This window comes from Epinephelus lanceolatus, chromosome 13 (assembly GCF_041903045.1).
Source record: "Epinephelus lanceolatus isolate andai-2023 chromosome 13, ASM4190304v1, whole genome shotgun sequence".
In the NCBI taxonomy this organism is placed as follows: Eukaryota; Metazoa; Chordata; class Actinopteri; order Perciformes; family Serranidae; genus Epinephelus; species Epinephelus lanceolatus.
The window spans coordinates 30,376,103-30,389,050 of NC_135746.1; the positions used below are offsets into that span (position 1 = coordinate 30,376,103).

A 12,948-nucleotide genomic window follows, 5' to 3' on the forward strand; every position below is an offset into this window, starting at 1 on the left:
GTGGCGATAATAAATATGTTTTATAATGTGATTAATTGGCAGCTTAGTAGACATAAGTCTGAACAACTGCACACACAAGCTGAGTCTACAGCAGGGATATCCAACCGACCATAGAATAGCTCTACAAGTATTTCTGAAATTTGTCGAATAGAGGAAGAATGAGATGAATAACAAGCATGACATGAAAGAGATTTTACAAATTGATGCATGTTCAGAGAGGTAACATTAATGATTAAATTCACGTATGATTGGACTTTGTTCCCTATTACATAATGATTTTGTTGTAGCCTATGGAGTGTCTGTTTTCTAGATCAGTCATAACAGAGTAAGATGGCTGCACTATGGGATTTTTTTTTATCAGATATACAACACTATAATCAGGCCTAATGGCACTTTGTCTGGATAATCCGATGTTTCTGGACTGAATTATGTGGTGACAAAAAGGTCAAAATCTCAAAGAACTCCAGTTACACAAACACTAACCAGGTCCGATCCTTTTATTAAAGCCAAATTAAATCATGTCCCTATCTAATGGCCCTTTTTCTACCTTTAACCTTAGCCAACCCTGATCCAGTCACTGCAGACTGGAGCTACTTAATGAGAGAGAAACGTATCAGCAGTGGACTGTCTGAATGTGCAGTGGCCCAACAGTTCATCTTGGTGGTCTGCTGCTACTGCTACACAAATTTAATGTATTTTTCTGACTTTTCCTTAATGTGTGAGAGTTTTTTGTGAATCTGGGTACTTTTATCCTCGAAACACTATTCAAATAAAACTTTTTATAGAGGGGAAATCAGTCTTTGGTGAAACTACTTAAAGTCAGTGGCATATGCAACATGTGACAGGTGGTTTAATGCTTCATTTTAAGGGTTTAAAAGGTCAAAAGGTTGGAAAACATTGGTTAAAATTACTCAAAAAAACAATATGACTTTGACAGAAAAAAAAGTGCAGTATATGTCCAAAAGTATGTGGGCATGCTGTCACCTGTGCACCTGTCTGGGGCTGTTTCCACAGGTCAGTCTACATCTCTTAGCTCCTATTAAGAGAAGTCTGAATGCGGCCCTAAACAATCATTTTTTAGACCAGTGGCTCCCAGTTTCTTTTCATAAGGGATCTGTTTTCTATCATTAAGTAAACTGACAATAAAGTATACTCAATGCATAACATTCACAGTACAGAACAACTGATTAACTGTATAATTAACTCTAATACTACACGCAGTTTTGGCAGGAAGTTTGTGTAAAACAAGCAATTTGGATGGATTTTTAGCAGATGATTACTTGTGAATATTGCATCAGAGATGAGCCTTCCTGATATTTTTATGAACTTTTATATAATACTCTGTCTGTTTTAAATACTTTTTATTATTTTTATTCAATAATAATTCAAATTTTAAAACTACATTTTATTTAGTTTTCTCTACAAAAAATGAATAAAATGCTGAGATATAGGCCTACTGTATTTTTTTTTTGTTTGTTTGTTTGTTTTTTTAGGTTTTCTTAGACCCCCTAAAATCAAGAAGGCCTTGTGACCCCCTATGAAGCTTTGGCGACCCAAGTGGGGGTCAGGACCCCCAGGTTGGTAACTGGTGTTTTATACGATAGTGTGCTTCCAGCTTTGGGGTAACAGTTTATTTCAACACGGTAATGCCCATGCAAATAAAGCCAGGTTCATAAAGAAGTGGTTTTAATTTTGTCATTTGTTGTTCTTTCTGTTGACATACAACACCTTTGACCTGGAGGAAGTATTCCTCCTCTTTTGCTCTTCCTGAGATCTCCTTATCTCCACTGTAATGGGTATTTTGTGGGGTAGCTATTTGAGGCAAATTTTGTGATTTGGGCTATAAATAAAACTGACTTGTCTTTTCCCTGTTTGGTATGGAAGAATTTGACTGGCCTGCACAGACCCCTAACCTCAACCCCATCCAACACCTTTGAGCTGAACTGGAAAGCCAACTGTGAGCCAGGCTGTATCACCCAGCATCAGTGTTGGACCTCACTAATGCTCTTGTGCCTGAAAGGGAGCAAATCCCAGGTTCAGCATCTCGTGGCAAAACTAAAACCAGAGGCAGTTTTAACAGCAGATTATAGTCTGTGTTTGGGTGTCCACATACTTTTGGTCATGTAGTGTGTTTTGCCCTACAGCTGATTAAACAAGAAAGATAGGTTAGTGTCCTGTAGTTTTCTAATAGATTATGTGGTGCTGAATGGACAGCTCCATAAACCAGACTCCACTGAGTTATAGTGGACTTTATAACACTGCCTCTTCTTTATTCTTTATGTGTTTCTCTTTATATGTCTGATCAGATAACCTAAGCACAGACTTGGCAGCCTCATCGCCACCAGCCCCAACCCTCTGCCTCTTTATTACCTGCTCTGGTCCCAGTTGGCTGCGAACAGGACCAGTATTTTCCTGCCGTATCTATCCAGATTGGAGAGCACCCCAGGGAACCCGTCCTTCAGGGCCTGTTTGATGCCTGGGTCCGTCGCTTTCAGATTCTTGAACATGTCCAGGTTCTGCTGTCGGTACTCAAAATACTGTGCCAGCAGCCGAAACGCCTCGAAGTGGTTGAATTTCCTTGCCCGGAGGAATCTGAGGATAAACGCGTCGTCTGTCCTGAGGAACCCGATGTCCGGCCGGGTGATGATCATGTCCCGGACCTCCTGGATGTCCTGGTGTAAAGTCTCCGGGTTTTCCTTCAGCTCCACCTTGGCCTTCTCCAGGGTCTCTGGAGAGAGGCCAGCCTGTAAGTGAGTCATCTTTTGCAACAGCTGTCCCTCCACGGGGGACCACAGCACAGCAGCTTCCAGTGAAACAACAGAATAAATAGTTACCTCCAGCAACAGGGTTAAGTGTATGAAATGCTTTTTCTTTATGGTTCCCTGATCAGAAGCTCACTTCAGATGGAGGCCTGCTGCTCTGTAGACGTAATCCACCCTGAACTGGCACAGACGCTGCTGCTGTGATGCTCCTGTGCATTATCAACATATGGGCCATGCACTTTTACGCACAGAAACATTTCAATTCCATCACAAAGAATGCAACTTTATTGTAATTTTTCCACCATGTATATCATGACTCAGGTCCTCCAGGCTTCAGGCGGTACATCCAACCTGCTGATCCGGGCGGCCTGAGCTCGGAGCCGACACACAGCCGCTTCCCTCCATGTCAAAGCCTCTCCTCTCTTTCTCTCTCTTTCTGTGACACAATGACGACGACAGCATCACCGTCTCCCCGGCGTCGCTCGCGGCGGCCAGGCAATGCGGCACGACCCTGCAGCACCTGCTATATCATCATCATCATCATCATCATCATCATCCCTCCGCCTTCACAACGCATCTCCATCCGCCGACCGACTGATGCTGCTGGTGCTGCTGCTGGTGGTGGTGCCGCCGACCGCTCCGTCACCGTCAATCGAGGCAGATTTGGCCGCTTGTTTCCGCGTCTACATCCCCGTCTTAATCGCCACTGCTGCTCATCTTCACCATCCACACATTTGGGCGTGAATTTAGATCTTAAATCGTGTTTCACAAAGCCTCCAGAAAAAAAGGGGGGTATCCGGCAGCACAGGTGTCCCGCGAGGTTTTGCCACCGGTTTCTGGGTTTTTGGAAAGGGGTGGGGTGGACTGGGGGGGATTACCGTCTCCGCTCCTCCTGCTGCTGCTGTTGCTGCCGCCGTCTGTTCGCTGGGAAAGTGACTGACAACAAGAGAGTCTGTGCTCCGGTCGGTGTATGGACGCCACCGGCGGGGGGGAAAGGGAGGGGAGGAGGTGGTGGTGGGAGGAGGGGGTGGAGTGTGAGATGAAAAGGCAACAGATATGAAAAGGGATGCAGGGAGCGAGGGCAATTGGTGGCAGAAGGATGGAGAATAGCTGTAGAGGCCAGAAAACGAAAGTGGAAAGGGGGAGAGTGGCTGGAGGGGTGGAGAGAGGATGCTGAGGTGAGGGGAGGCAACTCACATGGACAGGGGTGAAGGGAGGAGAGCTATAAGATGAAGGGTGGAGGCATGAAGATGGGGGTGGACTCTGGGATCTGGAGGCCTGAGGCAAAATTAGGGGGCCTCAATTACACCCTTGTCCTTCCCTATTGTCCCATAAAGGACCATGTGTTTACAGATTTTAGCTCCTAAATCCTATATATTTTCATTTTCAACATTTTTGTGGATTTTTTTTTAACTACATGTTACATAGTTTTAGATTGTTGAGTACATTTGTTCCCATTGTTCACAGGGGCGGATTGTGAGACAATGGGCCCCTGGGCACAGATATGCAAAAGGCCCCACCATCTCTCAAACACAGGGGCAAGACACAGACTGTGCAGTGGTTTTGCCTCTTTATTTGTTTGTTTTGTGTCTCTTTGTGGTATATTTGTGTCTTCTTTGGTCATTTTGTGTCTCTTTGTAGTTCCTTTGAATCTCTTGGTATTCTCTTTGAGTCTCTTTAAAGTCTTTCTGTGTCTCTTTGAGGTATATTTGTGTCTTTCTTGGTTGTTTTGTGTCTCTTTTTAGATCCTTGGCATCTCTTTGTAGTTGTTTTGTGTCTCTTTGAAGTATATTTGTCAATGTATTTGGTCATTTTGTGTTTCCTTGTAGTCACTTTGTGTTTCTGTAGATCTTTTGCATCTCTTGGTAGTAATTTTGTGTCTCTTTGTGGTATATCTGTGTCATTTTTGGTCATTTTGTGTCTCTTTGTAGTTCCTTTGAATCTCTTTGCAATCTCTTTGAGTCTCCCTGACGTTTTTTGTGTCTCTTTGAGGTATATTTGTGTCTTTTTCGGTTGTTTTGTGTCTCTTTTTAGATCCTTTGCATCTCTTTGTAGTTGTTTTGTGTCCCTCTGAAATATATTTGTCATTATGTGTTTCTTTGTAGTCACTTTGTGTCTCTGTAGTTCTTTTCCATCTCTTTGAAGTCATTTTGTGTTTTTTTTTTTAGGTATACTTGTGTCTTCTTTGGTCATTTTGTGTCTCTTTGGGGTATTTGTGTTTTCTTTGGTTGACTTTGTCTTTTGTGGTCGTTTTGTGTTGCTGTCGTTTTTCTGAATGTGTTTGTAGGTGTTTTGTGTCTCTTTGAAGTGTATTTGTGTATAGGTATATTTGTGTTTTTGAGGTGTATGTATGTTTTCTTTGGTGTTTTTTTGTCTTTTTGTGGTTGTTTTGTGTCTCTTTGTAGTTCCGCTGCATCTCTTTGTGGTCTTCTTGTGCCCCTTTGTGGTCATTTTGAATCTCTTTGAGGTTGGTAATTGGTAATTTGAGTGCCATTTTGCAGGTGAACAGGGTCCCCTGACACTTTGGACCACTGGGCCTGTGCCCGATAGGCCTGTTCAGTAATCGATCCATGACCGTTTTAATATATTCTCTGTAGAAACATGGACTGAATTAAAGTTTATGATCTGTAATGGATTACTAGATGCAAACATTAAGGCCTGATTTGGTGATTTGTAGATCAAAGAGTAATGGATGAAAAGGTTTATTACATATTTAGGATATGATGATCAACATCACTGACCTTATTTTACTGTATAAAGGTTAAAGGCTGTAACACTAATGACAAACCTACCACTTAGAACGTTTTGATTGGCCAGCAAAAAAAAATATCATATGACTTTTTTTAAAATGTCTTCTCATTCATATATTAACTAAATTATTCAATAATATTTTCTGTAAATTCTATTTGCATGCATGACACTTTAAATGATGTTTCAAAGCCTTGTTTACACTGCTATGAAAAAAGTACTGAATCCTTTAATTATATTTCAGTTTGATTTCATATTTTGGCCTCAAAACATAAAAAAATGTAAAGATATTTTGTCCAACACATCGAAAAAAAGACTTTAAAATCCCTTGAAAGTCATTTCTGTTTAATTATAGCTTTTAAATTCCTCTATGGGTCATTAAATCCCCAAGATTTCCTTAAAATGCTCTCAGTGTTAGCCAACTGAAAGACTGTCTCTTGCAGATGCACATTAATCTTTTTTTCCTCTATTTTTTTTTAGCATATGCTTTTGGGGGTCCATTTCTGTTAGTGAATGGGCCCAAGACAGGCGTTGTTTTTGCCTGATGGTCAAGTCTGCCTCTGCATGGAGATGGAGGGTTAACATGACAAAAGAACTGTTGAAGGGATTAAGCGGAAGAGGAGGGCCAAGTGTTCGTAGCTTAAGATGGAGAGATGGAGGGACGGACCATCACCATCACCATCATCTTGAACTGGCACCACGAGGTCATAATTCATACAATAAAACAGGATGATTTATTAAAGCATGTCAAACAAAGTGTAGCTACATGGATGAAATGGAGGGGCGTATAGATGAAGGAATGGATGGATGGATGGAGGCGGGTGGGGGTGGCACCTGCTCACTGGTGACCAGGCAGCTGCACTTAAACATGCTGAATTAATTTCTATTGTATCCGCCTACTTATCTCTCTCGTAGTTCACTGTGTCACTCCCCATGGCTAAGTGGTGAGCAATACATGTGCCGTGCAGCTCAGTTACCTTCACTGCTGTCCACTAAATCAGTTTGGTGTACAAATAAATATGACAAACTTGTAACAAACAAATCAAAGAAGTGAGTTCACTGGGTGTGAATTTGCTGGGACAAAATATCCTGTAGCCAGGAGCTCTTCTTTTCTTTGTAACCATGCTAGTACTCACTTTTTGTGTGGCATTCTTATTTTATATAATGGTTTTTATGATGTCAAGTATTGTATAGGAAGCAAAACTTGAAATGAAAAAAATAAACACAAGGAGAAATATATTTATTTTAAAATGTTTGGTGATGTTGAGGTGACAGTTAAAACATCTATCCATGAATTCGCTACATTTATAAAAATAAATTAGTGTAAAAAATCAGAATAAAGAATGGCTCTTACAAATTATTTTTTTAGAGTGCAGAGAGAGCACATTGCTTTAAATGCTGAATTAATTTGTCAGTGAGCAAATTTCCCACTGAATTAAACACAGAAATAATGACCTCCCACTCACAACAGAGCAGAGCCAAGCACGTAATGATGCTCTGGCCATTTTCTTTTTTTTCTCCTTAATGTTTCTCAATAATTTAATGACACATGCTGCCCGTAGTGGTGTATGTATTGGTGTATATATATTGTCATGCCGCCTATGCATTTTTGCCTGTAGGTAAAAACCAGCATTAGATAATATCTTGGCAGTGGGGGTGGGGAAAGAGGCATATCCTGAATGCAGGGGGGCTAGAGAGAAAGTAACAGGGTCCCAGGGGAGACAGGGGGGTTGCAATAATTGCCCACAGCTCTGATGGGCCGGTGTCGGAGTGATTTAAGTGAATTGTGGACATGCATTGGAAATTACCTCTGGTTTTCATTGGCGCAGCTGTCATTGTCTGGAGTGCTTCTTTGATTTGGCTTTTAGTCTCTGAGGGGCTGGATGGCTGATTAACAAAAGACAACTGGACAACTGGAGTTAACATGAGGACGTCCAGTGGGCTCAGGGAGTCTGAGGATCTGTTGACTCTGCAGCACAACATAAACTGTCCTGGATCTTCCTTCAGAGGTGTCATACTTTTTATTTGGTCATTGATTTATTGTCTGCTACTTATTCCCCTACATAGAAAAGGCCTTACCTACTATTCACTGCTACTTAGCTCAATTACATGTATGTAGATAATACTACACTTTTGTTTTTACTGCCATTTTTCACAGGTTTAAATCAAAGAGCTAAGACTTTTTTTATGTTCTCAATTGATATATTTCTCTCTCTAATTTTGGTTGCAAATTGGTTTAAACTTGTGTAAGTGAGCACTTGTCCTTTTTGCAAGACAATCCACCCACCTGACAGGTGTGGCATATCAAGGTGCTGATTAAACAGCATGATTACTACACAGGTGTGCCTTGTTCATAATAAAATGCCACTCTAAAATGAGCAAAGAAATTAATTCGGATTTCATATGACTAACACCACAGAAACCCAAAGAATCAGTCAGTATGTAGTGTGACCACCACTTGCCTTTGCCTCATGCAGTATGACACATCTCCTCCACAGAAAGTTGATCAGGTTGTTGGCTGTGGCCTGCAAAATGTTGGCCCACTCTTTCTCAATGGCTGAAGGTATTGGATGGAATTGGAACACAGTGTCGTATACACTGGTCCAGAGAATCCCAAACATGCTCAACGGGTGACATGTCTGGTGTCGCCTATTGTCTCAAACTAGCTGTTGCATCAGCTGTTCAGATGGTTGGTCTCACATGATCTTACAGGTGACAGCGCTGGAGGTGGAGGTCCTGGGCTGGTGTGGTTACATGTTGTCTGTGGTTGTGTGGCCAGTTGGATATACTGCTAGATCCACAGAAACAACATCTGAGACTGCTAATGGCAGTGAAATTTCTATTCAGTTCGGCGGCAACAGCTCTGGTGGACATTTGTGCAGTCAGCATGCCAGTGCCTCGAAACTTGTGACATATGTGGCATTATGTTGTATGACAGAACTGCACATATTAGAGGGACCTTTTATTATTATTATGCTACTTCTGTCAGGTGGATGGATTATCTTGGAAAAAGAAAAGTGCTTACTAACATCAATTTTAATTAATATGCTACCAAAATTTGAGAGAAATGCATCCATTGTGTGTACAAAAAAGAATTAGCTATTCAACTTAAAACTGTAAATGCAAAATGGGAGCAAAACCAAACGTTTTGCACTTCAATTTTTGTTTATTAAATGGGATGAACAAAATAACAGAGACACCTGTCAGTATAATGCAGTACAGTTCAACATCACCTACATCCTAAAAATGTATCATTTGGATCAAAACCTTTCTAAAACAACAAGAATTGCACATTATAGCCTTCATTAAGGGAGAATTCTATGCAGGACTCACACCCTGATGAGGACTTTCTAGTCGAAATGCGTTGGTTTATCCATGTATTAATAAAGAATTTTTAACTAAAGTCAGAGTGCCTTGGATGCATTTTTTCCGATTGCCTGCCCATACTATGGACTTTTACAATGAGTGAGCTGGCCAGTCGTTGTTTTTTAACTTTATGTGACTATTTGCCCCATCCTTGAAGAGCACCTGATTCTTTCAAAACTACCTACACAGAACTTTAACCCAGTGCTGCACTCCCTATTTTTTTCCTCTTTAATGCAGGACTGTTGTATTAGACTGCTTTGTTTCAGCCAGGTGTACCTAATAAACTGGCCACTGATTGCAAATCCCAAATCTTCTCAGATCTTTTTTAAAAATCAAGGCGAATCATTTCATCCATCCAGCCATTATCTGTAACCACTTAGCCTTTACAGGTTTGCCCTGGACAGGTGCACCCTGGTACCTCTTTTTATAGCTAAAAAAGTGCTTGAGATTATATCACAGGGCTATGGGGAACGGTTTGTATAAAAGGGGATTTATGACATGTGATGGTGGGACATTGGAAACATGACATATATATATTTTGCCAACAAGGCACAGTTACTCTTTTCTTGTCTTAAACATTACTAATGTACCCAGGTGCTGAGGCTTCTACCAGCACGATGGGACCGTGCACAGATCCTTCTCACATTTAGTAGGCAAAAAAATCCTGCAAATATAAAGGTGATTTAGATTCAACCTCAATTTATCTGACTTTGGATGAAATAAAGAGAACAGCTAGAACATGCAGACACACCACAGAGAGAACTGAAAACTTAAATTGTAACTGTCTTCTGTCTGCCAGGATACAGAACCAAACACTTGAGGCACGATGACGCTCTCTGCTGGTCAATGTGGCATAACTGCAATTTACCTAAAACTATTTTTTGACAGAGACAGCAACATGAAGAACTTGTGATGATGTAATTTTGTAATTATGTGTGCAATGTATGTGTAAGATCATGCAACCTGATTGTTTTCGCTGTTGCACATAATTATTTAAATTTAAAGTAATCAAAAAAAGAAATAACATAATTACACAGCAATGTATGAACTGAAATGATTGACTTAATATCCAAAACCTGGTAGAATGTATGTATAGTTTAAACATTTTATATTTATGAACAGAAATGAAATAAACATACCAAATTAAAGCAAATACTGTACTTTTCCCTCCAAAATGGATGTAGTCATATTCTACTTTTTATGACTGTATGGAGGAAAACAACTGTTATAAACAAATTGTCTACCAGAATATTATGTCTTGTAATAATTGAACAACTGTTTATAGCTTTGATATTATTCTCCATTGACAGTCAATCAATTGAAAGGATCCCTCACTAATTCAGAACCAGGCAACACTGCTGAATGAACACCAGATGGCAGCATAATACAGTCAATAGACCAACTTGTGAAACTTGAACTGACAATGACCCAAAATGACAAAGATTATCTAGTGGAAAAATTCTATTGATGCAACAGATTATATGATTATTACATTTTGCAAATTGCACACATTTGTTGTCTTCATACTGCAATGTGTTATTTGTACAGTGTTGCCTTTAACACATTACACACAGTTTTGAAATGTTTTGGTGTAAAGAGGTGGGGAAAATAAAAGAGAAAACTGTCTGGCAACAACAACAATAAAACATTTGCTGATATAATAATTGTTTTTAAATGAGGAATTTGATAATCCTTTCTATTTATGCTGATGTATGGTTTCATAACATCTGATGACTGGCTTGGCACTTAGGTTGCAGCCGGAAACATGTCACAAAAATGGGAAAATTTAAACAATGTCAACATGGAATTCTAATTAAACGAGGGATTCATAGTCCAGGGAAAAAAGGTGGGAAGACAACCTTTCCCAGTGCACCTCCACTGAGCCCCATATGCAGTTGTTTCTCCACTGGGGGTCGGACCACGAGGTCAGTACAGTGTTGATCAGGTGGAATAAAAGGGGTTGCAACCCCCATAGTGATCAAAGACACTGGTCAACATGCCACACCCCTCTACCCCTCTCTTCCTGTACAAAGCTCTCTGAGGGCAAACTCAATGACCCTGCAAACAGAGCAGGCAGGGGTGGCAGGGTGGGCTAGAGGATCCTGTGGGAGTCCTGGATAGAGGGAAGGATAGAGGGATGGATGGATTGAGGAAAGAACAGAGGGATTAAGTTTTAAAAGTCAGATTAACCTCCTGGATTCCCCTCAGAGGAATATTACTTGTCGCATCTCTTTGCAATATGGCCGGTCTGTTCAGGGAAGAGACGAAGAAGAAGGGACAAAATTTGGGTTAGGCTCAGTAAGTTTGGTGAAAAAAGTCCCGCTTTGACGGATTGATGCACATTGTGGCTCTAAATCAAGCAAATCAAACTGTTGTAGCAACAAGCGACAATCTTAAGAATAGTTCACTCACAAAATGGCAATTTGTTTATCAGTATACTTACCGCCTGTTACCTTAAATTCATGAATAAAACTTTGTTTTCTTGCATCCCTCCACAGTGAGTGGAGAATCCAAAAAAAGTCAAACATTCATGAAATAAAGTATAGGTGGCCCACGTTTAACAACAGCAAAACTCAGCCATGCATGAGACTGTTTATACTGATGAGTTCTAAATAATGATTTAGCAAAGATGCATGTGTTTTACTGTTATTAAATGTGGGCCCTGTTTACTTCAGTTCACAAAAAAATGTTCGCATTTTTTGGATTCTCCCTTCACTGTAGAGGCATGAGATAAAAACAAAGTTTTCCCGACAAATTCATGGTAACGTGGTAACTGATATACAAATGATCATTTTGCAGGTGAGGTATTTCTTTAAAGTTTGTTTAAAGGAACTTCTTTTGTTAAGTAAAAGTCGTTTTGAGACAAAAAGCTGTTTAAAGGCGTGTCCAAGAAATATCGGTTAAAACAGGGCTAAATTTAGTTCAGTTGATCATGGCATGTGTAGGAACAGATTGGAGGCACTAACGTTAGACAGTTGGAGATGGGTTGGACTCATTATACTGGATATATTGATTAATACTAGCTATAAGCAGGGCTGTTGAGTTTTATCATGCTGTGACAATCATGCAAAGATGATTTGTTGTTTTGGACTGTGACAAGTAAGGAACTTTGCCATCCAACTTCTAACTCCTAAACCAACAGGCTCAGAAGGAGGACATCATGACAGATGGGTGATACAGAGTCCAGTCTTGCAGCTACAGTACAGTTAAGTCACACCTGTTCCCCCATGCTGAGCTCACTCATGAGGGACACACAGGAACATCTTCACTCTTCAAGACTGCAAGTGTCCTCAGGTGGCAGGCATATACAATGGAAGGTAGGACTATTAAATTTGTTTGTAGTAGCCCAATGATGCTTTGTAACAAAAGGCTAAAGTTTCTTAGATGTCTAGTTTACATGTACGTGTTGGTCCATTGGCATATTGTTTGTAAAAGGGAGCAAAATGTCTTAAGGTAAATGTTTTAACCACAGTCTGCTTAGTGGTATCAGCAATGTCTCCATAGATCATACAATCAAAATAAATTGCAATATACAATAAAAGTTAATAAAATGTCTAGAAAAAAATCGTAATTATAAATACTGGGTATAAAATCATCATCTTAAACCCTTTTTAGATAGGAGTTGTGCAAATTTGCATGAATGCCCTATCAGTCTTTTTCAGTATAAATAAATAAATAAATAAATAAATAAATAAAAAATCGGGGAGTGCAGCAAAATGCCGCCTACCTACTTTTGTTTATACAGAATGCGCCTTTTTCGGGGCAATGGGGGGCGTGAGCAAGTAACAAAACATGTAGCTCAGTGTGTGACGTAACCAGTGACGTGGGAAAGAAGCCACGGCTAGTCAGTCATTCAGCGATTCTCTCGTAAGTCGGCCCGTCCTTCACCGTCATCATTTGCGAGGACAAGGAGGGCACACAATTCCTTGTCTCCCCAGTTGCTCATCTTTACAGTGTCTGTCAGGTTTGCGTTTCCCTCTTGCTACTAGCTGCTCCCTAATTCCTGCTATCAGCTGTTTCCTGTTTATCCACCGTCAGTGGGTCGCACGTGCGGCGTCATCAACAGCTCCTC

The 12,948-nt window shown here is 40.4% G+C and overlaps 1 protein-coding gene across 1 annotated transcript in view; it reads right to left on the reverse strand.

Annotated features, from left to right (window-relative positions):
- LOC117270867 (clavesin-2) overlaps positions 1-5,589 on the reverse strand; it is a 63,010-nt gene extending 57,421 nt beyond the window's left edge. The window contains exon 1 of the mRNA XM_033648808.2: positions 2,371-5,589. Coding sequence (XP_033504699.1) covers positions 2,371-2,759 — 389 coding nt within the window. The 5' untranslated portion in view covers positions 2,760-5,589. The remainder of the gene's footprint in view (positions 1-2,370) is intronic.
- Between the last annotated feature and the right edge of the window lie 7,359 nt (positions 5,590-12,948).